This window comes from Urocitellus parryii, chromosome 2 (genome assembly GCF_045843805.1).
Source record: "Urocitellus parryii isolate mUroPar1 chromosome 2, mUroPar1.hap1, whole genome shotgun sequence".
Taxonomy (NCBI): Eukaryota; Metazoa; Chordata; class Mammalia; order Rodentia; family Sciuridae; genus Urocitellus; species Urocitellus parryii.
Genome location: NC_135532.1, coordinates 218673994 through 218701500, shown reverse-complemented (window position 1 = coordinate 218701500; position 27507 = coordinate 218673994). Strand labels below are relative to the sequence as shown.

Genomic DNA, 27507 nt, shown 5'->3' with positions numbered 1-27507 from the left:
AACCTCATCGACGAGATGAAGACAGGCCGGACGCGGTGGCGCACACCTGTAATCCCAGCAATTTGGGAGGCTGAGGCAGGAGGATCGCGAGTTCAGAGTCAGCCTCAGCAACCGCGAGGCGCTAAGCAACTCAGTGAGCCTCTGTCTCTAAATAAAATACAAGGGGGCTGGAGATGTGGCTCAGCGGTATCGCGTTCGCCTGGCATGCGTGCGGCCCGGGTTCGATCCTCAGCACCACATACCAACAAAGATGTTGTGTCTGCCGAGAACTAAAAAATAAATATTAAAAAAATAAAAATAAAATAAAAAAATAAATAAATAAAATACAAAATAGGGCTGGAGTAGTGGTTGAGTGCCCTGAGTTCAGTCCCCAGTATCCCGGTATTCCCCCCACCACCAAAGAAAAGAAATTAAAACGAACATAGTTCATTCTTTGGGAAGTTACCAGAAGATTATCAGCCTTCAACCCGATAAACGCCTTTAGCTGAACGCCCTGGTGCATGTCTGTAATCCCAGCGACTCTGAGGCTTTGGCAGAAGGATCCAAAGTTCCAGACCAGCCTGGGCGACATAGCAAGAACTTGTCTCAAAATTTTAGAAAGACTGGGGATGTAGTTCAGGGGAAGTGCTACCCTAGTATGCTTGAAGCCTAGGTTCAATCTCCAGCACGGAAAAGCAATATAGAAATAAAAAGGCTTACTCCAGATTTACTACTTATTAAATATTGTTTGCATTATGGGACTGCATTGAAGCAAGGTTAAAGACAGGCAGTCAATATAGATAGGAAATCAGACAGAGGATGGTTTGGGTCTGGGAAGTTGAAGGCTGCCTCTGGGGCATTGAAATGTTAATGCCTGCAAAGTCCTTTCTCTACCTTTACCAACCTGTAGCTAAGGTAACCTGTTGCAGGAATTGTTCCTCCCTGAAGGGAATTGTAAAAGTTGTTAAAGAATGCCTTCTGGGCTGCTCCTTCCTGCCGGGATCACTCCACCTTTGGCCATTCTCCCTTGTACATTTGCTTCTCAGCTTTTGGGCATCCCAAGGCATCTCCTGGACCAAGTCAAGTGCGTCTGGGAAAACAGAGCTTAGCATTGGTAATCAGCAAAGGTGACTCAGCAAAGGTATCACTACCTTTCCTACTCTTCTGCAATTTGCATCTTATCATGTATTTTAACTTGAGACTCCTAAATGTCAAGGATTTTTAAATTAATGAAAGAATAAGGAAATATAAAACCAAACAACCTTGTGATCTCTTGTTATCTTTGTCACTGAAGAATAAAGTAAATCACCTAGAAGTGCTAGTTATTACCATTTGCGAAGCTCTAAACCAGGCAAGTTCTTGGGTTTCCTGGGGCTTTCAGATTGTTTTGTTAGGTGCAAATCTCTTTCATCAACTGTGTATTAAGAGCCTTCTTGGTGTCTGGCAAAGTAAGAGTGTTGAAGGGTACACTGGTAAGCAAAATAGAGAAAGTTTCAAGACTCTTAAATGACAGGTGGCAGTAATGACAGTGAGTTGTGAAATCAATGGTGAGTCTTAGCCTCTCTTGGTTAAAAGAAAAAGCATTTTAATATAATGGCAAAGTGCAAGGTCTCTCTGAGCTTCCATGTGTACTTACTAGCTGTGTGACATTCAGCATGTTACTTTATCTCGTTGTCTCAGTATCCTTACCTGTAAAATGGGGGGAATTATAGTACTTTCCTTGTAGGGCTATATGAGAAGTTAATGATTTGGAGGGGGCAGGGGAGGGGTTTTGAACTCAGGGGCACTTAACCACTGAGCCATATCTCCAGGCCTTTTTTGTATTTTATTTAGAGACAGGGTTTCATTAAGTTGCTTAGGGCCTCGCTAAATTGCTGAGGTGAATTAGTATTTTTTTAAATATTTTTTAAATTTTTTAGTTGCCAATGGACCCTTATTACTTATATGTGGTGCTGAGAATCGAACCCAGTGCCTCACACATGCTAGGCAGGCGCTCTACCACTGAGCCACCACCCCAGCCCCATGAATTAATATTTTTAAAAGAGCTTTGAAGCTTACCTGGCACATGGAAAGTGCTGTATCAGGCTTGGTGGTGGTGCATGTCTGTAATCCCAGCAGCTTGGGAGGCTGAGGCAGGAGGATCACCAGTTCAGAGCCAGCCTCAACAACACCAAGTTACTAATCAACTCAGTAAAACTCAAAGCAAATCCAGGAACCAGAACACGGGCAGGCGAGAAATGAAAGACGGAGACCAGGCAGAGATGCACAGGAAAGTTTATTTGTCAGAGCTAACAAATAAAGGCCATCTCTCCATAGATGGAGATAGGCAATCCCAGGCTTGAGTTCCTCAACTCTTATGGGGCAGGCTCAGGGATTAGAGCAGGGCAGGTCCTAATGTGGGCAGTTAAGGATGGGGTTGGTATGGTCCTTTCTCAGAAAGGTTTGTAAGGGTCCGGCGGAACGTTGGAGAAAGAGACCACACAAGAGACTGGCTCCATGCAATTGGCAAAAGGGGATTTTATTGGGGATCCATTCCAGCGCACTGGGCCTCTGTGCTCCCTCAAGAAGGGAGAGCAGCCCAGAGCCCAGAGCAGAGGTCAAGCAGAGCTTAAGTACACTTTTTGGAGAGGGTGGGGGGCTTTGCATACATCAGAACAAATCATCATGAGGCGCAGGAAAATTGAACAACAACTTTGAGACATGATTAGCACATTCATTGGCGGGAACAGTTTGGGCAGGGGTGATTGGTCATTTCTAAGTGGGGTACACATTTAAACTGATTGGTTCTGGGGCCTAGATGCTTACGTGCCATGCTACCTAGAGCCCTTAGCTATTAAACAACCAGGGAATCAATGGAGATATTTACTGGGCAGTTCCCGCATTGTCCTAACAACTCACAGAGATTATAGGTTGGGGGTAGCCGAGGAATTTTAACAATACCTAGTCTTTACTTTTTAGCCCAGGCCTTGCCATTTAGAAGCTTTACAATGCCCAATCTTTTACACTTTAACTCAAGCTTTTGCAGCTTAAAATCAGCTTAGAAATTTTACCTTTACAGGTTCTTGGGTGAGAAAGCAAAACTTTGTCCTTAAGATGGTGCTGTCACTTACAAGAACTTACAAGACCCTGTCTGTAACTAAAATACAAAATAGGGCTGGGGATATGGCTCAGTGGTAGAGTGCCCCTGAGTTCAGTCCCCGTGACCAAAAAAAAAAAAAAAAAAAGAAAGTGCTATATGAATGTTAAATGAACACTTACAAATTTGAGGTCTACTTTAGATACAGTGACAAGGGGAAGGCCGACCTAATGAGGCAAATGGGAATAGAGAGGAGTTTCCACAGCCTCCTGTGGAGGCATTTCAGGGAGATATGACTGCCCTAGAAGATTGGAGAAGGCCACTCACTAAAGCTGAGCTATTGCCTTGGACCGTGACTGTCTCTTTGGCTGTATGCTTTTAGTCCTGAAGTCTGAATTTTTTTGTTAACTGTCATTTGGGTCCCCCCATTTCCATCCACCACTCCACACACCCCCACCCCCCACTCTGGAGACAAAGGAGTGGACCAGGATGCTAGCCTCACAGGGTCGACTTTACATTTGAAAAAACCTTATCTGGGGTGCATTAAACTCATGTATGGCCCATCACATCATGTTAATCAAGATGATTAATTTGCCTATCTTACTGGGGGGGGTAAAAAATAAAAGCTGCTAGTCACAAGAAATGGGGCAATAGGTTCCAGTACTATTAAATAAAATGATAACCTGGGGACAAAATCGACTCCACTTTTTAAGATCTAACAGGATGCCCTACTTGGCCAGAGGACAGCCCTTCCTCTTGCCCAAAAAGCTAAAATACAAGGGCTTCCCTGAGTCTCCATGAATTCAAGCACCTATATCTTGGCTTCACTGATTTCTACAAAGAGGGGTCCCTAACAATCTTTGTATGGTCCGTGTGACCTTCATCGGACAGAATGAAGGTCTTCATATATGTATGTATCTAGGACCTTCGTTTTCCCGCCCTAGGGAAATGAAGGCCCTAAATACATACATATTAAAAAGAGAATCTCTGGGTACAATTGACAGTGGGAAATTTACTTAAAGTTGATGGTATTATGATGATTATGATAGACTAGTCAAACAACAATAACCTGTGTTCCAACCCCATGAGTACAAACTGGAAGGGAAAAAGATTTAAGGCACAGTTGTTGTTTTTAATATGCTAGACTGTCTGATAGCTCTCCTGGGATAAAATTTGTTATGTAAATTAAATGTACAAATAACATGCTCTCCAAAAAAGTAACAAATTCATTTGCAAGTGCTTTCCTGGAAAACAAAACAGAACCTGTTCTGCTGGAGGTCTCCTAGAAGAGAATAAGGCCTTAGGCCAAAGGGACTCTAAGAAAATGATCAATGTTATCTTAACCAAGATTTTGTTTTAGGAGGAAATAAATTGCCCCCTGGGTGGGGGGATAACTGTTTAAGAAACATTAATGCGAATTCTGGGGATTCATTCTCTTCTGAACAGTTGTTTAAAATGTGAATTGAGTCAGCCTTTCCAGATATCTTACTCTGCCTATTCTTCCTGTTTTAAAAAACCTCACACTGATGAATAACAATTGGTGCAAAGCTTCAAAGCTATAAAATATTAAAGTTTAGTGTCCATTACTTTTAGGATTTTTATTGTTGTTGTTGTTGTTAGGGAAACAGCCAACTTACAATTTTAACCAGGCTTGATTTTTCATAAATAACCTAAATATATGTGTCTAGAGATATGTATATATCTGAAACTAAATATGTTTGTCTGAATCTTATCTCAATGTTCTGTAAAATTTATAAAATGAAAGTTCATATAGGTTTAAACAATAAGTGCTGTCTTTCATATTTTGCATCTGGCGTAAAAAGGGCCACACTGCCATTTGAGAAACTGACTTATATCTGTCTGCTTTAACTAAGTCTAGTTCTGATCATTAACACAGTTCCCTAAATGTATAAGAGATTTAAGTCTGTCCTTTGATTTTTGCTAGTGTAAGAGTAAAAGAAATTGAAGTTAAAGTGTAAAAGTTAAAGTGTAAAAGACCGGGCATTGTAAAGTTTCTAAGCTGCAAGGCCTGAGTTAAAAAGTAAAGGACCAGGTATCTGTTAAGGTCTGTAAACAAGTCAAAATAACACCTGGTATTTTGCCAGGGGAATGTAAGAGTTCCTAAACAAGTCTGGATGGTGCCTGGCAAAATGTCAGAGGGAGTGGTTTGAGAAGTAACAAAAGCAAGCCATTAAGTGTGGAGATTCCTTATTGGTTGATTGATGTATCTAGTTTATGCTAATTAAGATAAGCTGTGCAAAATGTATAAATAGCTCTGTTGCCCTACAATAAACGGCTCCCATTCCTGCTGTATCAACGAACACAGCTTATTCGTCACCCCCTGGCTATTCTGCTGCAGCCAGACTGCGGCAGGTATCCTTAAATTCCTCTGTTAGGACAATACCCGAACTGCCCAGTAAATATTCCTCCTGATCCTCTGGCTGTTTAATAACTAAGGGCTCTGAGTAGGCATCCAGGCCCCAAAACCAATCAGTTTGAATGTGTACCCCGCTTAGAAGTGACCAGTCACCCCTGCCCAGACTGTTCCCACCAATGAATGTACTATTCAAGTCTAAGAATTGTTGTTCAATTTTCCCCGAGCCTCATGATGATTTGTTCTGATGTATGCAAAGCCCCCGCCCTCTCCAAAAAGTGTACTTAAGCATTGTTCAACCCCTGCTCTGGGCTCTGGGCTGCTCTCCTTTCTTGAGTGGGCACGGAGCCCCGGCATGCTGGTTCAATAAATCCCCTTCTGCCAATTGCATGAGTGGTCTCTTGGTGGTCTCTTTCTCCGATGCTTAGCCAAACCCTTACACTAGTACCGCTAAACTCTGCAAGCCTATAATGATCAACAGATTCTAAATTTTACTGTGAAAAATTAAACCTAATTAATATAAGGACATCTGTGTAATGGTGATGCTAACTATTAGTTCTTTGCATATTAAGTATACTCATGTTCTTCTAGTATACAAGTTTTAAAATATAAAGCTTGAAAAAGTACTTTACCAAACTAATGTTCTCCAAACTAAAGTTGTCTGAAATGGTAATTTTAAACTTAAAGAAAAAACAAATTTAATTGGAGATTTATTTATGTCATTTAATGTTCTATAACAGGACCTATTATCAATAAGATGTATGTAAAATTTTGGTACTCTTTACACTGGGGTAGAAATTTAAATGTATTTTTAAAAGATAATGAGAGCCTGATCTGTTTAAAGCTAAATATTACAAAACATAAAAACATTTTACCATTTTCCCTCACAAAAAAGGTTAAAAGCTCTCTAAATAAATTTTTAATTCATATTTCAGATGTAAAGATGTATTATGTTATTTGTGAAAAGCCCTGCCATTTCTGAGATAAGGCTCTGCCTCCCACCTTACCCCATGTTAGAATGGCTCCAAAATAGGCTAAATTTCAGCTCAATTAAAGTTGGGTTCAAGGGGCTGGGGCTGTAGCTCAGTGGTAGAGTGCTTTCCTAGCATGCATGAGGCACTGGGTTTGATCCTCAGCACCACATGAAAATAAATAAAATAAAGGCATTCTGTCCATCTACAACTCCAAAAGAAAACTTTTTAAAATAAAATAAGTTGTGTTCAAAAGATTATTTTTATTTTAAAGATTACTGTGATCTCAAACAGGGGATATAATGTGTAAGTAAAGGTTCAAGATTATAAAAATCATTTTTCTTGATTCATAACTATTATATAAGCTAAATGTTTTTGCTCTGTTCATTTCACTTTGTATATTCCTTTTAGACTTTACAACTATTGCCTGTTAGTGTTTTACAAAGGTTCTGCTTCTAAAAACAAAACTCTCAGGTTAATTTGAGAGCATAAACCATCACCTACAGGACAAATAGTATATAATGGTGATTTCCAGCCCTAATACTAACCCGATTAAATAAAAGGGATAACTATACAATTAAAGTTGTAACCTGTTACTCCCTCTTTAAGACTGGTGAAACTAGCTTGCTGGGTGTTAAAACTGGGAGACCAAAGTCAAAGAAGTAAAAGGGTCAAGGAAAAAGCAGCCAGTATTTGGCCTTTGCCCTCTAACGTCAGCCAGCACACAGAGAAGGATGGGACCCCTCTGAGGGCTCCTATACTCTGATGAGTCACCTGATCTGCCAATCAGGGAGATGGAGAGGACGAAAGTCAACTGGTGATACACATTCTGCAAAGGGGAGGGTCAGTGGAGAATGAAATGCCTGAAGTTTCCTGGAGAAGCTGTAGTGGCACCCCCTCCTTCACAGAAGATCTTAGTTAAGCTTCTCCAGAAATCTTCACCATGATTGATTTTAGGACTATAAGTAAAAGAGTCTCTACAAAAGAGTTCAATGTAGTTAAACTTCCTATTTTCCTGTTGCTCTATTTTACTTGGCCACAGGCCTAAAAGAGATCACTCCAGGTGCTGAACGCCCCTTTACTAGTTTTTCACAAACATTTATCCAGTATAGTAGTTTGCAGAAGTGTGTTTGCAAATGCAAAATGTATAAAGGAATTGTCTTTTTTTTTTTTTTTTTTTTTTTAAACAAGGCCTCTGGCCTTGAGCTGGGCTTCTCAGAGATGTCTACATTTCTAAGATAAGATAAGTTACTAATTGACTCCATGGTAATAGCTGGCAGGGGGAAGGAAGAAGGTGGGGGAAGAAGCTCTCCCCTTCTCAGGAGCTGTCCTTGAAGGGTTAACTTGCCAGAACAATGAAAGGAAAAGCTGCTTTTGTGTGAACTTTTGAGCCCCTCCCCTTACATGCTGGGTATAAAGTTCTGAAACTACCCGAACAAGGGGTTGGGGGGATTAATTGATTACAATGAAAGGAAGCTGTGCCCTCTGGACCTGACTGCAACCAAATAAAAATATTTCCTACTATCTTCTTTTTTCAGTGGTGCTGGGAATTGAACCCATAGCCTTAAGGTACATGCACTGCAGACACTCTACCAAGTGAGCCATATCTCCAGCCCCTGTCCCTTGCTATCTTTAGTGCCCTGCCTGTCTGTCCTCCACAACAAAGCCACATATGTGGTCATCAAGACCCTGACTTGACCCATCCTCGCCCATGATACCACTGATAAATGAAACCCAAAGGAGCCAGGAGGCTTCACACAGGTCCCCAAGAGTGATCTCAGAGGAATCTCAGCTGGCTCTTAAGAATAGATAAGAACAAGGTCAGTTTTTACCAGTTTGGTCTTAAACACCTGGCAGGAGAGTATAATAGCCTGAGCACAGTCCTATATGGACATTTAAAACAATGCTTTTTTTTTTTTTAATTTAACTTAAGATGTACACTTGTGTCAGCCCTAACAAAAGTAAGTAAAACTGGAGGCTGTAAAGGAAGGGTTCTTATAAGAGTGACCAATAGTTAATTATCACAAAGGACTCTGGAGACACAAGCTTGTCTTGCATTCCAGAGACTGGCTGAAATACTAATTGTTTTCATATTAATTGTTTACCAAAAAAGTAATGCTTTTGCTACCTTGTTTATTGTTGTTCTAGCATAAACCTTGCCCTACGGATACCTTGTGCAGTCACCTGCCAATTGCCACCATGGACCTTTGGACTGCTCTGGTGCCTAATACTCTTAACTCTCCATGCCCCACCTGACAGAAAACAAGGACTTTGGGCTACTCCCCCCAACTTCAGCTTCTCAGCAGGAAATAACTGGCAGATGTTGTTGCCCACTTTTTATTTTTTAGTTATAGGTGGATTTTTTTAGTTATAGGTGGTTTATTTTTAGGTGATGCTAAGGATGGAACCCAGTGCCTCATGCATGGGGCGAGCGCTCCACCTCTGAGCCACAACCCCAGCCCTATTGCCCACTTTTCCATAGAAATGGAAGGTAGAAATTGACAGTGGGGAAATGTAACAGTGGTAATGAAGCCAGATTTAAAGTTAGGTAGTCAGTGTAGTTAGGTAAATCGGGTCTAATATCGAGTAAACTCGAAAATAGAGGCCATTGTTGAGAATGAATTCTGGGAAAAGCCGAACAACTCTTGGAATGTTAATGAAGTCCGGAAAGGAAGGAAAACTCATGGAATGTTAATGTCCCCAAGGCCCAGAGCCCATCATAAAGAAGTGTTAATGAAACAGCTCCCAGCAGACTTGAAGATGCTGACCCAAAAGTCCTTCCTGCCCAGATTACTTCTTTGGCCCACCTGTGCCCCACACCTCGGGCCTTCCCACCTACATTCCATCACTGAAGGAACTATAAAATGGGGAGACAACCGCACTTCCACGGATTCCACCTCTTGGATCCCCTTCTTCCTCCAGGAGAAGTCTTTTCTGCTGTCCTTTAATAAACTTCTACTTTCCACTCTGACCTTGCCTCGGCCTTGCCTCTGCGTGCTTCTCTGGTGTTATACTTCAACATTGGGGAAGCAAGGACTCGTCACACCATCAGCAGCGGTAACAGTAACAACCTTCTGAATGTAGCTCTCATTGCTCTAAGACTTTTTTTTTAAGTACTTTAAAAAAATTTTTTTTTTTTTTTAGTTGTAGATAAACACAGTACCTTTATTTTATTTTATTTATTTGTGGTGCTGCAGATCGAATCCAAGGCCTCACACGTGCTAGGTGAGCGCTCTAGTGTAGAGTTGCAACCCCAGCCCCAGGCTTTATTATTATTTTTTAAATTGTTTCCCTCTCTTCTCCCCTCTTCCCCTCCCTAACAAAATTGGGGAGAGGGTGTTACTTTTTCTTCCCTAGTTAATTGCCCTTGAACACACCCACTACGGAAAGCCGGTGACTGCTGAGGATCTTGGAAGTAAACAACTCCCAAATTAACAAGTGAATCCTAACACGCTGAGGTCAGGGCATGCCCTGGGCCCCCTACCAGAGCACACCTGGAAAGTAACTCTTGAATTTCCTTTAAAACTCGCTGTCCCTCCTGATCTGGAGAGTCACAGACTTTGGGACAGGAGTCTCCTGTGTTTCTCCTTTGCTAGCAAAGGAACAAATCTTCTTTTTCCCAAAACCATGTCCTCATTAAATTGGCATTGATTGACACTGGGGACAGGGACCAAGCTTTTGGTTACAGAATGAAATCGGATGAGTGCATTAAGAGTCTGGCAGTTGGAGCAGAGTGTGACAGGACAGCAATGAGTTGATAAGGCAACTGGTTGCACAGTACAGTGTATCTTCCAAATTTCCAACAGTGGAGAGAATTCTGGAAAGACTGTGTGTGGGTGTAGCTTTTCACTCTCCCCTGTTAGGCAGTTAGTTGGCCAGGAATGGGCTAGCAGGGAAAAGACCACGCAGGGCGGCTGAAACCACAGGGAGATGTACCTGACAAACAAGCACCGGGGAAGATGGGGCTCCGTATGTGACCACCTCTCCTGGCCATAATTACATTCCCATAAGACAACATTGTTTCCAGGTCCTGTAGCACCCCACCAGCTGGCCCTGACCCTACCTCATCCCAGAAATGTCAGAACCCTCAACCACCCTAACAACCAAAATATCAGGACCACCACAGAGAAAGCTTGTGGAGGGCTACTCCAGGGTAATAAGCTGATTAAAGGGGCAGGACATTGAGGAAAACAAGGGGACTCAAATTCCTTAAAAATTCCAACTCTGTGAGCACTCCACCCTCCTCTCCTGGAGGGGGTCCTTGCAGTTCCTATGATGTCCATTAAAGTCAAAAGGAGGGGCTGGGATGGGGCTCCGTGGCAGAGCGCTTGCCTCACACATACCAGGCCCTGGGTTCAATCCTCAGCACCACATAAAAATAAATAAATAAAATAAAGGCATTGTGTCCATCTACCAAAAAAAAAAAAAAAAGTCAAAAGGATGACCTGGGCAGTTTTTTCTGGAAGCTTCCTTGGACTCCACCAATAAAGCTGGAGGACAGGAGAGACATATTGTCCCTTTCCTCTCTGACAGGAAACATTCTCTCCCTTGAGAGTGTCCCCTTTCTGAGGAACATGTCTGAAAATTTTCTGACTTGGTCACAAGAATCAGGGTTTGATTTTGTTTAGTTTTAGAGGTGCTGGAGATTGAACCCAGGGCCTTTTGCATGCGAGGCAAGCACTCTACCATCTGAGCTCTACCCCAGCCCCAGGAATCATGGCTTTGAAAGGGGGTCTTTGCACTGCCTCAGTTTCCTGGAAGGCCTCAGCCAGGCAAGAATTTCATATAAAATAAGCCATAAGAGGCTGGGGTTGTGGCTCAGAGGTAGAGTGCTTACCCAGCATGTGAGGCACGGGGTTTGATCCTCAGCCACACATAAAAATGAAATAAAGATATTGTGTCCACCTCCAACTAAAAAAAAAATATTAAAAAAGTAAGCTGCTGGGCTGGGGGTGTGGCTCAAGCGGTGGCACACTCACTCGCCTGGCATGCATGGGTGGCTGGGATCGATCCTCAGCACCACATACAAATAAAATAAAGATGTGTCCACGAAAACTAAAAAAAAAATTAAAAAAAAAAAAGTAAGCTACTTAGGAGTTGTGCCATAAGCTGGGGTAGGTCGATCGTTTAGCAGGCCAATGTTCTTACGGGAAGTTAAGCAGCTTTGCCTCAGAATTGAAACTTGGGAGCCTCTTGATAAAATGGCAAATCTAATATTGATCTGGTGCCAATATTGATCTGATGCCAATAAGCACTACAAAAGAATAAAAAGAAGCCAAGTTAGGCTGGGTGTGTATGTCAAAAAAAACCTGTCTTCTTTGGGGCAGGAATTTAAAAATCCCATACAAGGGTCAAATAGACTTATTTATTCAAATCAAGACATGATGTGAGGGCTGGGGATGTGGCTCAAGCGGTAGCACGCTCGCCTGGCATGTGTGCGACCCGGGTTCGATCCTCAGCACCACATACCAACAAAGATGTTGTGTCCACCGAGAACTAAAAAAAAAAAAATTAAAAAAAAAATTCTCTCTCTCACTCTCTTTAAAAAAAAAAAAAAAGACATGATGTGAAATCTAGGTGCTTTCAAAATAGTCTATGAAGCTTTCCATCTTTATTCTTATTTTATATTTGACACTGGGGATTGAGCCCAGGGGTGCTCTATTACTGACTTACACCCCCAGTCCTTTTTATTTTTTGAGACAGGTTCTCCCTAAATTGCCCATGCTGATCTCAAACCTGCAGTCCTCCTACCTCAAGTCTCCTGAGTAGCTGGAACTGCAGGCACACACCACCACACCTGTTTGTAACTTGATTTGTTTTGGCAGGGGGCTACTGGAGATTTAACCCAGGGCCACTTTACCATACTGCCCTACATCCCCAGCACTTTTTGAGACAGGGTCTCACTAAGTTGCTGAGGGCCTCATTAAATTGCTGAGGCTGGCCTCAAGGATGCCATCCTCTTGCCATGAACTACAGGGGAGCACCAACGCACCCGGGTTGCAACTTGATTTTTACATTGATCAATATGTCTTGGAGATCCTTCTGCGACAGTATTTTGCTTTTCAGTAATATTCCATTATATCAATGTATTGTAATTTATTTAGCCAATCTCCCCCTGGAGGACACTTAGGTTGTCTCCAAAGTTTTGCTATTACTATGAATACTATAATGCATAATGTGTACATAAATAATTTTGCACATATGCACGAATATCACATAAATTCTTGGAAGTGAACTTGTAAGGTCAAAAATATGTCCATTTGTAATTTTGATAGAAACTACTATTTCCTCCATCAATCAATTTATATTTCTACCAACAATGTTTAAGGGACTACTCTATTTTTGATTCCACAGAGTTAGTGAACGCAGAGCAATTTTCTTTCTCATCTTGTAAGCTTGGGCATCTGGTCATAACAGAGCAAGGCAGTGTTGAAAGTCTCTTCCTTGGTGATGGCCGGCAGCAGCTGCCTAATTCCAGTTTCACTTTCCCGGGTACTGGGCTGATAGGCAGAAAGGGCCCTAGGTTTCGATTCCTGGCCCTGAATCTCTGAAACTCAGTTCTGTTTTTTTTTAATATTTCTTAGTTTTCAATGGACCTTTATTTTATTTATTTACGTGTGGTGCTGAGAACCAAACCCAGTGCCTCACACGTGTTAGGCAAGTGCTCTCCCTCCCGCTAAGCCACCACCCAACCCCCTCAGTTCTGTTCTGCTGGTTTGCAGAATGGGTAACAGCCCTCACCTCCCAGGGTGATGAGAAATGAAGTCCTGCCTGCAAGGCACTGGGCGCCCTGCCTGGCCCCTGCAGCAGGGATCCTTCATGCCCACACATGAGCTATACTCCCACCAATGCCCCCAGAGCTCCCTACATCTAAAAGTAGAACACAGCATGTGCTCCCACAAGCCCTGGCAAGCACCTCTCCTCCAACATACTGCCTGCCCTCAGTGTGGTGATCCTTTTCTCCTTGGGCCACATAAGCATGGGACTTAGAGCAGGCAGCTCTCCTGTAAAATGGAAAGAAGAAAGTACCAGAAATGCTCACTTTGTTTTCCCTCACACTTTGACAACTGTTTATAGAGGCCACAGAGATGGCATGGAGTAGCCTAGCTGCTACCTCTTGGGGTGGTAGCATCTTTTGGATCAGAACTGACGTCCCATTTTATGGATGAGAAAATTGAGGCACAAAGCATCTGCCCAGGCAAGTAGGAAGGGAAGCTGACAGTCAAGCTCAGCCATGTGGACAAGAGCGCCAGCACTCTCAGCTACAGCAAACAGCTTTGAGGAAAAAGAGATTTGGGCATTTATCACTTTAGGAATTCTTTCTTGTCAGGAGTGGTGGTACATGGCCTGTAATCTCAGAGACTGGGAGGCTGAGACAGGAGGATCATAGACAACCTCACTAATTTAGCAAGGCTCTAAGCAACTTAGCAAGACTCTGTCTCAAAATACAAAATAAAAAGGGCTGGGGATGTGTCTCCGTGGTTAAGCACCCTGGGTTCAAGCCCTGGCACACAAAAAAGAAAGACTTGAATACTCCCAGCTAAACATAATTATGCAAGTGTTGAATCCCCATCTTTTAGGATTTCTAGTTAACAAATAAAGATTAAATCATATGTGTAATCAGTAGAAAACAATAAAGTATTGTAAATACTGGAGAGAAAAAAGCCAAAAAGTTAAACTTGTAAGTCTACATAAAGATTCAAGAACCAACTTTCAAGGCCTAATAGCTGCTGGTGATATAAATCAGCTATTGATTTTGTTGATAAATGTACATACACATCTACCTTGACATTAGCTATTAATCAAGGTAGGGTCAGCTTCACACAGCCTGAGTTACAGATATCTCAATGTGTAAGCAATTGTGACACAGAACTATTTCACACTTCAATAATTTTAGTGACCAAACATTAAATGTTTTTAAGAATATCTCCTTGCACACAAAAATGACATACCCTCCATGTAATTTTCAACCAGTATTTGCCTTCACATCCGGGGGTAATTTTTAGCTCTTAGGCAGGGAGGAGGTTTGGTGAGGCCAAAATGCTGTTTGAGCTAATGACATAACTGCTTTTGCACTGCACCGAATCAGTGGTCAGATGTTAAAATAAACTAATACTACTAATCAAATTCCCAGAGTACCCTCGTGTGTAGTAGGAATGGGTGGGTGTGTGAGCATTCACAGGAGAGAGGACTAAGCTCGCTCTGCAATGTGGACACGAGGAGGGGCTGGAGGACACACTGTGCTCACCAAGGAGAAGGAGCTCCAAGCCAGGATCTGAAGCAGGGGAGCGGGCAGAAGACAGAGGCTGCCAAGCCAGGGTTATCTGAATGTGCAGCAGTGTCTGCCAAGTGGTACAGAAATCCCCAGGGAGACAGTAAAGAGAAAAGGCCAAGAGCGAGCGCCAACTGACTTGTATTACATAGCACGCACTTGGAAGGTACACAGATACATAACTAAGGTTATAGTTGTCAGAATTTTAAAACTACATAATTCTTTTTTTTTTTTTTTTAAAGAGAGAGTGAGTGAGGAGAGAGAGAGAGAGAGAGAGAGAGAGAGAGAGAGAGAGAGAGAGAGAGAATTTTTAATATTTATTTTTTAGTTCTTGGCGGACACAACATCTCTGCTGGTATGTGGTGCTGAGGATCGAACCCGGGCCGCACGCATGCCGGGCGAGCGCGCCACCGCTGAGCCACATCTCCAGCCCTAAAACTACATAATTCTTATGCAGTGATTTTTGTGGGCAAGGGCCAAATATGTTGGTATATATTACACACACGCACACACACACACACACACACAATTTTGGTACTGGGGATTGAACCCAGGGATGCTTTACCACTGATTCACATCCCAGTCCTTTTCTTTTTGAGACAGTGTCTAAGTACCTAAGGCTGGCCTCAAACTTGTGATCCTCCTGCCTCAGCCTCCCAAGTCTCTGGGATAACAGGAGTGCACTGCCACACCTGGCTACTATTGAGATATATCCAAGTGCTTACCTCTGCTGAATCGGTAACAGGGCAATTATTATTTTCAGAAAGCAATATATTTTAGTTCTAAAATTCAGTATCAAATAAATGTTGAAAGGACATTTGTGTGAAACATTAAAGATAACATTCTAAAAGTTTAAACTTTCAGAGGAATATATTGAGAAAGACCCATTCATCTGCTTCAACAAAATGACTTCTTCATTCTCTTTATACTTTACTTCATATTATAAATTGTGCACTGCCATTAGATGATATATTAATTTTATTTCCATTACATAAATCCAGGAAGAAACACAGAATGAGATCCAGATATATTACAAGGCATTTAGGGAGGTGTGTTTTGTTGCCGGACAGAGAGTTATCTGAAATTAACTTCTGGAATTGAAACAAGAGTTGCTTAAAAGTACTATCCTGGCTCCTTTTTTGTATAGACGGTTTCCGGGTTTTCATTAAAGCATCAATAAATGAACTGAACAAATTCTTTCTTATGAAGTTAACATTCCGGGTGTTCCAAAAAATCATATTCCACACATTCCTCCAGTTGTCTCAAGACCCTTGGGCTCTCGGTGACGGGAAGCTCTGTGAGTGGAGCTGTGGGGGCATCTGCAGGCAGCTGACTCTGGGTTTTAAAAGCACAGTTGAGAGCCCTGAAGAACGGCACCAACTGCCGAATGCTGGGAATGGAGTGCTGGCGCAGAAGAGGAAACTCGCTCCTCATGGTGAGCTCATCCGAGCCGCTGATTTCCTGCCAAACCAAGACCACAAAAATGATGTGGCTTTACGAGGGGAGATGCCCACGAAGCACCTGATGCAGCCACACCTAAGAGATGAGTTCTTCAAGAAAACTCATGCCCAGCTCAGTGACAGGGGCAGGGACTCAAACTGCGGGTCTTCTATTTATTTATTTATTTATTTGGTTATAGGGGATTGAATTCAGGGGCACTCGACCCCTGAGCCACATCCTCAGCTCTATTTTGTATTTTATTTAGGATCTCACTGCAGAGGCTGGCTTTGAACTCCCACCCAAGCTGAGGCCTCCATTCCTCCCAGTGGGCTCTCCCTCCTCCTGGATGCTAGAGCAACCTGGGGAAGGTGACTTCCATGGGACTGTGCCACCAAGGGAGATGTATCTTAGCCACTGGATGACAGGTAAGAAAACAAGGTGGAATTTATAGTCCTTTCAAATTTTAAAACTTGTATTTTGAAAAACTTACAAGTCATTAAAATCAAGTCACATAGAAGTTACTTTCTCACTACTTAGCCCTTTTCCCATTTAACAAAAAAAATATATATATTTTTTTTTGTAGGAGGAATTTTGTTAGAGACACTTTACCACTGAGCCAAATCTCTAGCCCTTTTTACTTTTTGAGACAGGGTCTCTCTAAGTTGCTTAGGGCTTCACTGAGCTGCTGAGGCTGGCTTTGAACTTATGATACTCTTTCCTCAAGTCTCCTGAGCCACCAGGATTACAGGTGTGCATCACTGTGCCTGGCATAAATGTAATTTAAAAAAGAAAATATTTACCCCATATTTCAATCTCAGAAGCTCTAGAATCCTAACAGTGTGGGGTGTGCATTCTTGGTGATTCTCCTCTAGATCTGGTAGGAAGGCAGGGCTCTCTGTGTCCACCTCTGGAACAAATGCCCATCTATAGCTGGAGAGAAAAACCAAAGGTCAGACATGCTGGATCAGAGCCCATGTAAAAATTTTTTAATTTTATTAAGATATAATGTTTGCCTCACCCATTTAATATACACCACTCAATGGCTCTTATGATGTTTGAAAGGATTATACATTTATCAACACGATGAATTCTAGAGTATTTATTACCCCCCCAAAACCCCTGCTCCTCTTGGCTCTCACACCTGGATCTCCTCACCCCTTGGTCCAGGCACCCACTGCTCTTCCTGCTGCCCCAGGGCTTTCCTTATCTGGAGATTCCACAGGAATGGAATCACTTTATGTGTTCCTTACACGGGCTCCTCTCACTTAGAATAAGGTTCATTCACGTGTAGCATGTCTCAGTTCCTCATTTCTTTATGCTGTTGGGTGAGATTTCACTACCATCTAGGCAAGAGTTAGTCTCCACTTTTTGGCTATGATAAATAACACTACTGAGAACTATCTGTGTGTATCTGAACCCAGGTTTTTTTTTTTTCTTTTTCTTTTTTTTAAATAGATCTTTTTTGGTGATTTAGGTTCACAGTTAAATCGAGAAATTACAGATTTCCATATATCACTTATCTCCCCTCATACTAAGCCATCCCAAGTCACTGTGGAAATTTGTTACAATTTGTGAAATTTGTGAATCCACATTGATACACCATTATCACACAGCATCCATAGTTTACATTAAAGCTCATTCACTCTTGGTGGTGAACACTTTATAGGTTTTGACAAACGTGTAATGACACATACCCACCATCACCGTAGTCTATAGTAATGCCCTAAAGACCTGAGCCCACTCCCCTCCTTCAATCAATCCCTAGTAGCCACTGCATTTTTTTTTTTTTTGTACCAGAGATTGAACCCAGGGGTGCCCAACCACTGAACCACATCCCCAGACCATTTTTATATTTTATTTAGAGACAGGGCCTCAACTGAGTTGCTTAGGGCTTTGCTAAATTGCTGAGGCTGGCTTTGTTTTTTTTTTTTTTTTTTTTTTTTAAAGAGAGAGTGAGAGAGGAGAGAGAGAGAGAGAGAGAGAATTTTTTTTTTAATATTTATTTTTTTAGTTCTCGGCGGACACAACATCCCTGTTGGTATGTGGTGCTGAGGATCGAACCCGGGCCGCACGCATGCCAGGCGAGCGTGCTACCACTTGAGCCACATCCCCAGCCCTGAGGCTGGCTTTGAACTTGAGATCTTCCTGCCTCAACCTCCCCAGCTGCTGGGACGACAGGTGTGTGCCACCGCAATCAGCACCACTGCTCTTCATACTGTCTGTGTAGCCCTGTCTTTTCCAGAATGTCATACAATTTGGAATGATACAGTGTGTGGCCTTTCGGTTTGGCTCTTTCAATTAGTAATACGCACTTAAGAGAACCCACAAATGTTTTAACCACAAGCATTTCTGCAGGACTACTCCTTTGGTGGGGCAGGACAGAGAGCAGTGGCCTCTGGGGCCAGGCATGAAAGTAATCCCAGAGCAGCTGTGTCGAGCCTGAGGGAAATGTACGCCAGTGGGCAAAGTGACCTGGACACGGCACATTCTGAATAAAGGCATTCAGATTTAACTACAGATGGACAATAAAATCTATGTGAAGGCAGCGAGGACCACCAGGGGGTGACCCCTGTTCCAGAAGCATCCAATAGCAAAAAATAAAAATGTATGTTCAAGCAAAAACCGCCCAAACTCACAACACGTGCGGGCACACACTGCGCAGAGACACACTCATGAACACCACTGCAGCCAAACTCGTGGAACGTCAGGGCTGTGCGTGGCGTGGCATGGATTCCCAGCCGGCTCTGGGCCACTAGAAGCTCATACTGGGGCTTCTCGCTACTGCAGGGGTGAGAGCAAGCGAAGCTGAAGGAGAGGAAGGCCCACTGGGAAGGGCGGCTGGTCTGACTTACATCTGAAACAGCGGCATCTTGTCGGGTGGGAAAGACAGCGCCGTGTCCAAGAACTTGCACGCAGATAAGTACAAGAGGAGCTCACTCGGGGCCATCTCCCCCACTGAGGGCCCGTTTCCATCAGCCACTGAAACTTTTGTTCTGTTTATTTTGCTGTTTCTATAAATTAGCAGAGACATTTTTGTTATAAATCCCTTCACATCTATGAGAGTTCATTTCCTTATGAAGAGTTTATAAGGCGAAGTTTTCTTAAGAGATTTTCACACTAACTGGTCCCTTCACAATTCCTCTGAAAAGACAGTACTTGGCATTAGACAACCCTCCGTCACACAGGAATGTCCCTTAGCCCTGACACACACACACACACACACACACACACACACACACACACACACACCTGGTTCCACTTACCTCAGTGACTCGTCTTCCTCTCTCAGATCGTCTTCAAGCTGGATGAATGTCTGAATCTTAAAAAAGAAAATGTGTATTCAAGTAAATATCGGAAGGAGATTAAATCTACTAAAATTAATATGTCTAGAAGAACTAGCAGGGCTGGGGACACAACTCAGTGGTAGAGTGCTGGCCGAGCATGTGGCGAGGCCCTGGGTTCCAGCCCCAGCGCCACGGAGAGGGATCTAGCAAATAATACGAAATGGTACAAATCAATTGGCTTAACTGACAGGAGGGACTAAACCAGGATAAAATATTCTCTATTTAACAAGGAGCCGACTAGTACTACCAACCTGATTAACAAGTTTCAGATAAAATAAGATTACACATGGAGTGGCATACTGCGCAACAATGAAAAGCATCTCAGAAAGCTCCAGCCTGCTCTCAGGACAGAGAGTAGGACAGACAGGCGGACTCACCAGTTCAGAGACCATTATTGGCCACAGTGAGGTGAGGTGTTGAGGAGATATCCTTAGCAGCAAAACTCTGAAAAAAAGAAACATCTGAGCAGCAACTGTGGATGTCTGTCCGACTCTGAGATTGTCTGTCAGGCGCTCTACGGAAAGAAGATTTTAAAGATGTCACGCAAAGATGCAGCTTGGGGTTTCTCATTAGCCAAAGAAGCAAAAAACAAACCTGCTAACTACTTTGACATTTTCATGACAGTGCTGGGGGGAGGGTTCTGTGCAACCCACTGCCTGCAGCCCACTCTGGGAAGTGAGCAGGCCACGGCCCTGAAGGAGGGGAGCCAGATGGCTGTCAACCCCCAGCCACAGCTGAGGAAGGCATGGCCTCTGACAACCTTCGACACTTACATCTCCTCCTCCTCCTCTTTTTTTTTTGGTATCAGGAATTGAACCCAGGGAGCTTAATGTCTTGAGCCACATCCCCACATCTTATTTTTCATTTTGAGACAGGGTCTCACTATGTCGCTTAGGGCCTTGCTAAGTTGCTGAGGTTGCCCTCGAACCTGTGATCCTCCTGCCTCAGCCTCCCAAGCTGCTGGGATTACAGGTGTGTGCCACCATGCCCAGCTACATCTTCTTCTAAGGATGAGAATTAGGAGACATGGGAACCAAAGGCAGCCTTGGCTGAGTGACGTAGAAGACCTTACAGATTGCCTGGCAGACAGCACAACTTGGGGTGGGGTGTGGATGGGAAGTGAAGCAAGTGAATAAAATAGATTTATTCAATAAAGTTTTGATTTGGTGACCATGCACAAACTAATTCCTCAAGGGAGAAAAACACCCCAAGCTAAATTCTCCAACCTTTAACAACATTCTTCCCCACTGAAATAACTGTAGAATGAGATTTTTAAGGGTTTCTTAGGAGTGTAACACTGCTAGAGCGAAAAGCTCAATGATGGTCATGCTAGCTAAGATCTGCTGCAGAACATCAGCAACTTCTCTTTTTTTGAGAGAGAGAGAGAGAGAGAGAGAGAGAGAGAGAGAGAGAGAATTTTAATATTTATTTTTTTTTTAGTTTTCGGCGGACACAACATCTTTGTTTGTATGTGGTGCTGAGGATCAAACCCGGGCACGCATGCCAGGCGAGCGCACTACTGCTTGAGCCACATCCCCAGCCCCAGACTTCTCTTTATTTGAGCTAATTTAGGTGGGTTTTTATTCTTTGTCTTTAAAAGTAGTCTGACCAAATGAAAGAAATGCACAGCTCAGATACTTGAAAAGCTGGTTTTATTTATTTATTTGGCAGAACTGGGGATCAATCCCAGGGCCTCACACATGCTGGCCAAATGGATGCACAGCATGAGGACTGTAGTTAATAATAGCGCGTTATATCTAGCAGTTAACCAGGAGCACACTCATGAGCTGCACCCCTCAGCACTCCCCACTTTAAACATTTTTTTTAAATATTTATTTTTTAGTTTTCAGCGGACATAACATCTTTATTTGTATGTGGTGCTGAGGATTGAACCCGGGCCGCACGCATGCCAGGCGAGTGCGCTACCGCTTGAGCCACATCCCCAGCCCCACTTTAAATATTTTGAGGGGACTGGGGATGTGGCTCAAGCGGTAGCGCACTTGCCTGGCATGCGTGCAGCCCGGGTTCGATCCTCAGCACCACATACCAACAAAGATGTTGTGTCCGCTGAGAACTAAAAAATAAATATTAAAAAAAAAATAATAAAATAAACATTTTGAGACAGGGGCTTGTTAAAGTGGCCCAGGCCAGCCTCAATCTTGGGATCTTCCTGCCTCAGCCTCCTGGACAGCTGGGAGTACCACTGTAGCTGGCAAGCTGGTTATTTTTAAAAAGAAGTTCTCACTTCTGGTTCCAGACAAGAGGAAGAAAGTATACTACACCCTGTTCTTACTCCAACTGCAACAGAAAACCTTGAACAAAATATTGAACCTGGAAGGCACGGGGCAAGGGAGATGAGAAAGGGAACAGCTACAACAGAGCATGACAATGAGCCATGCTCATGCTGCGGGGTGAAGAGCCCTTCCTCCAGATGCACCCTCTGGAGGTGCTATGCCAGCCCTCACCTCACTGTGGAAACAGCACCTTATTTATTTTTAAAAAATGTTGTTTTTGTTTTTTTTGGTAGCTGTAGATGGACAGCATGCCCTTATTTTGTTTATTTTTATGTGGTGCTAAGGCTTGAACCCAGGGCCTGACACATGCTAGGAGAGCTCTTTGCCACTGGGCTACATCCCCAGCTCCTGGAAAAAACAGCACCTTGACCCCTTTTAAAAACTGTTTTGGGCTTATTATACTTTCTCTTATGATCAATGTAAAATTTAAAAATCTGTATATGTGAGGTGTACGTGATGTCCCCAGGCTCCCAGTGAGACACAGGGTGATCAACACAGTCCAGCAAACCGACAGCAGCGCCATCTTGGAGCATCACTTTTCTTTTTTTGTTGCAAGGCTACCTAATACCTTTACCTCATGGGTGTGCTCCTGGTTAACTGCCAGGATGTAACGTGCTATTATTAACTCAGTCCTCATGCTGTGCATCCAGTGGCTTTGTACAGTGGAATTTATGTCTCCCCATCAGTGTAAGATTTATGTCATTCTGAGCCAAGATGGGTGCTCAGCTCTCCACTCCATGCACATCGATCTCTTTCACTGCTATCTGATGGTGCTATAAATCAGGGTGAAAGAACCTAACGAGAAATGTTAGAAGTCTGCCGTCCCTGCCCTTTTTGGTTGGGCTAAGCTATCCACCAGCAAGTGCTATCCCTCCTTAGAGGCAGATGTGGTCAGTGTTCCATGGAGCATCTTGAGGCCAGCCAAGTGTCCCAAGACTTGGTCAGAGACTGCTGTGAATGCATTCCACAGCCCCTCACACTGCTGGGCGGACCCAGGCACAGCGCTGGGGACAAGGACAATAAGTAGGAAAGAGCTTTGTAAACAGCTAATCAAAATCTAGAATAGGGCTGGGGATGTGGCTCAAGCGGTAGCGCGCTCGCCTGGCATGCGTGCGGCCCGGGTTCGATCCTCAGCACCACAAACAAGCAAAGGTGTTGTGTCCGCCGAGAACTCAAAATAAATAAATATTTAAAAAAAAAAAAAAAAAAAAAAAAAAAAAAAAAATCTAGAATAGGGTAAAAGTATATTATTTTAAGCCAGTAATTTTTTTAGAAATGTAGCACTGAGTGGGTGTAGTTTATTGGGAGATTGCTTGCCTAGTAGTGAAAGGCCCTGGGTTCCATTCCTAGCATTGGCAACAAAAAAGAGAGAAAGAAATGTACTTGTTTACAAATTCTTTTCTTTCCCCCAAGAGCTCCCAAACCACCTTCTATTTAAGGCAGCAATATGCTGACTTTATTACATATGAAAAAATAAATCAGTATATTTGTGGATTTGGGGCTGGGGCTCAGTGGTAGAGCACCTGCCTAATGTGTGTGAGGCCCCATGTTCAAACCTCAGAAGCAGTAAATAAATATCGTTATATTATAATCATATTTTAATGTCACTACTATGTTAACATCATATTTTTAGTATTATTAGGGATCATCAATGTAATAGCGATATAAAATGTACATGCTAGTACACAGCCCCCAATTCTGTCCCTCAGTGGAATGATTTCTCAGAATTGTTTGGATGGACACATTCTGCACACCACAGCTTGAGAAAGGCTGCTTGCTGGCTACTCTTTTTTTCACTCTAGCCTCTATGCAGCTGGAAGCATCTCTGTAGCTCTCTGGGCCTCACCCATGCCTTACCCAAGATGTGGGAGAGGGAAGGAGCTGGTGTTTGCTCTCAGACCAAAAGGAAAACAAGGTACATGCCCAACACATTCTTCATTTCCTACTCACTCCTCTATCGATAAAGGAGACTCAGCGTTCCCATTGAGACTACTGTCCCCTGGCCAGGTTTGTGAAGCACATCCAGAAGCTGCATGTCAACTGTGGGAAACCTGACGCCCATGGTTTTCACCCCTGCATATTCTGTAGGCATGCAACCAAGTTCAGCTCTGATCTGCTTCCAGCCAAAATCAATGGAGGGCTGCCCTCGTCCTCACTGGCATTCCTGGTCTCTCTCTGATTAGATCAACCTCTTGGTAATTCATGTAAGGCCTGCCATCTGCATCTGTCAATATACAAATATCTGCTTTCATATATCTTAAGTGTTCAAGATATTATGAGGTGAAGATTTTAATGTGCATTACATGTTGAAGTTACATCATCTGAAGCATAAAGATACTTTATTATTGCAAATATAAATTATTATAATTAATAGTCATAAAAGTTGTTAATATTTTATATTAAAACAATTAAGACCTTCCAACAGTTAGAAGCTTGAAGTAGACTGATGATTAATACTGATATTAAGAATCATATTGCTGGGCTGGGGATGTGGCTCAAGTGGTAGCACACTTGCCTGGCATGTGTGCGGCCCGGGTTCGATCCTCAGCACCACATACAAACAAAGATGTTGTGTCTGCCAAAAACTAAAATGAAAAAAAAAAAAAAAAAAAAAAGAATCATATTGCTGAGCATAGTGGTGTTTGCCTATAATCTCAGCAACTTGGGAGACAGAGACAGGAGGATCCCAAGTTCAAGGCAAGCTTCAGCAACTTAGGAAAGGCCCTAAGCAACTTGTCAAGACTCTGGCTCAAAATAAAAAATAAGAAGGACTGGGGATGTGGCTCAAGTGGTTAAGCTCCCCTGGGTTCAATTCTTAGTTCCAAAAACAAAGGAGTCAATCCTGATGACTTCAGGAAAAGCACAAATGAGACGACAGATGTTGAAGAGCACACACATTGAGCTGACACATGTTTATAAGCAAAAAAAATTTTAAAGATCAGAGCAAAAGACACATCATGTTTCTACCTAAAAACAATCCAAATGCCCTTCCATTGGTGAGGGAGTAAATAAACTACAGAATAAAATCTAGAAAAAAACATTAGCTACTAATAAATGCAATGATGTGGATTACTCTCAGATATATTATGCAAAGAGAAAGAAGCCAGACTCCAAGGCTATACGCCATGTGATCACATGTGAATGACATCAGGAAGCAGACTGGTGGCCCCAGGGGCTATGGGGAGGGGCTCACTCTCAAGGGCACAAAAGCTGGGTGCTGTGGCACATGCCTAGGATCCCAACTAACTGGGAGGCTGAGGCAGGAGGACTGCAGGTTCAAAGGCAGCCAAAGCAACTCATGGAGACCCAAAATAAAGTAAAATCGGTTGGGGGGTGTAGCTTAGTGGTGGAGACTCTTTCATGAAGCCCTAGTTCAATCCCCAGTACTGCAAAAAAAAAAAAAAAAAAAAAAAAAAAAAAAAGAGGAGAGGCATGAGGGAACAATGAGGTGGAACGTTCTATACCTTGACTGTGGTGATGTCTATATGCATGGGCTTATCAAAATCCACAGAACTGTATAACCAAGGGGTGACATGAACTACATGTAAATTATACCTTCATGAATCTGATCAAAAGAAAAAAAGATTTATTCTATGATTTTATTTGTAGAATTGTTCATTATGGTAGCCTTTATAACATGAAACAACAAAATCCTTGTACTAATTTTATTTGATTCTATTTAGGCCATGAGTCTTAAGAAAAATAAATTCCTATTTGGGAATTTTTTCATATCTTAGAGGAGGGTGAATTAAAAGCAGAGTATCCACTTTGCCACCTGTTTTGGTTTGGATCTGGAAAGTCACCCAAGGGCCTGGGCCCAATGTAGCAAGGTTCAGAAGCGGGGATTTTGGGAAGTGACTGAATCATGAGGCTTGGACCCCATCAGGGGATTAATTCCCCGAGAGCTGAAGGGACAACTGGGAGGGAAGGAAGCTGTAGGCGGTGGAAGTCACTGGAAGGGCCTACCTTCTCTCTCTCTCTCTCTCTCTCTCTCTGCTTCCTGGCTATTATGGGGTGAGCAGCTTTCCTCTACCACACGCCTCTGCCACGATGCTCTGCCTCACCTCGGGGCCAAAGCAATGGAGGCGGCCAAGCATGGGCTGGAACTGTGAGTGAAAGCAGACCTCTCCTCCCTGGAACTGCTTTCCTCAGGCATCTGTCACCGCAATGGAAAGGTGACTAACACACCCCTTTAATGTTTTAAAGAAGGAAAAGAGCCCTCAAAATCATGGACGATATCTGTGACAGTTAATTTTTTTTATGCAGACAAAAAATTTATATGAAGGAAAAAAGGGCCTTTACCAGCCCGTGTTCAAAGTGCTGATTGAGGGAGTCCTATCAACATGAAGTACAGTGGCTGTGGGAAGACGCTAGCAGGAGACTGGTGTGAAGACAGTAAACAGTCAGACTTCTAGGTCTGAAGGTCTGTCCTATCCAACACACTGAAATTCAACTGCCAATGTAATGCTATTAAGAGGTAATTAGGCCACTAGGGCTCCACCCTCACAGGTGGGACAATCAGTGCCATTATAAAATAAGGAGTTTGACCTCCCTCTTGCTCTCCTGTCCTTCTGCTTTCCATCATGAGATGGATGAAGCAGGAAGAAGACCATCATCAGAGAAATTGATGAGCCCATTAATTTCCCAGCTTCCAGAGCTGTGAGCCAGTACATTTCTGTTCATTATAAATTACCTAGTCTCAGATAATCTGTTCTAGTAACTAAAGACAGACTAACACAGCCATCTTACCTTGTATCAATGGAAGGTAAAGGTGGTACTGATCAAGTTCTCCACTGAAGACAGCAAAAGCCTGGCGCTTTAACAGCATGGCTTTCTGCTCAAAACTTGAGAACAGTTTTAAAGAACTGCTCTGCATGTCTGGAACAAATATACAGCAGATAGATTGATTACACTTGGTAGGAAAACCACAGACAGAGGTTAAGTGAAATTGAGTCCAGTGCAATTCCCATTTTCCCCATTGAAAAATCATGACCATGATTAAGTGAGAGTGTGTGATAATTATTTTCATGTATTATTAAAAATACTCATTTCATTAATGATATATAATGACAGGGCAGTAGAAGAGGATCTGATGTATAGAAAAGTACTCCTGTTATGGAAAACAAATTACTTTTGACACAAAGGTGTGAACCTGGCTGCTTTCAGCAGTATTTCTCCACAATAAAGTTGTAAAAAAGGCGTCATCAGGCCGGACACAGGCTGGGCACAGTGGCGCACACCTGGAATCCCAGTTCAAGGTCAGTCTCAGCAACTTAGTGAGACCCTGTCTCAAAATAAAAATGGCTGAGGGGGTATAGCTCTGTGACTGAGCACCCCAGAGTTCAATCCTGAGCACTGAAGAAAAAAAAAAAAAAAGGGTTGTCCAGGCCTCCTAGTAAACAGAGGGAACGGGCAGGACACAGTCACGTAGTCCTGACAGTCGGCACAGCTCATCACAGTTTAAGGCTCAGCACAGAAAAGGTTTGGGAGAGGTTCTGAAATGCATGGTAAGAGCCAGTTAGGCTGGCCTTGGTCCTTAAAGTGTGGCAAGGAACACACAACTTACTCATTAGGTCCTTAAACATGGTTTTCTCATGAGTCAGAAGATGGTCAATAATGGACTTCCAACTGGATATTAAAAAAAGCAATATTAATTAAATTTGTAATGTTTGATAATAAAATTAAAAGCATCAAGAAAATAGCCTACTTTTTAAATAAGATCTGTTAAAAAAAAAAAAAAAACTGTTCTCTGAAAAG

The 27507-nt window shown here is 42.8% G+C and overlaps 1 protein-coding gene across 1 annotated transcript in view; it reads right to left on the bottom strand.

The window, feature by feature from the left end:
* Positions 1-15637: 15637 nt before the first annotated feature.
* Positions 15638-27507, bottom strand: part of Dop1b (DOP1 leucine zipper like protein B) — a 104539-nt gene continuing 92669 nt past the window's right edge. Inside the window, exons 31-37 of the mRNA XM_077795051.1 lie at positions 27317-27378; positions 26500-26628; positions 19834-19970; positions 19376-19431; positions 18965-19123; positions 16913-17042; positions 15638-16133 (exon numbers count right to left, since the gene is read on the bottom strand). Coding sequence (XP_077651177.1) covers positions 15882-16133; positions 16913-17042; positions 18965-19123; positions 19376-19431; positions 19834-19970; positions 26500-26628; positions 27317-27378 — 925 coding nt within the window. The 3' untranslated portion in view covers positions 15638-15881. The remainder of the gene's footprint in view (positions 16134-16912; positions 17043-18964; positions 19124-19375; positions 19432-19833; positions 19971-26499; positions 26629-27316; positions 27379-27507) is intronic.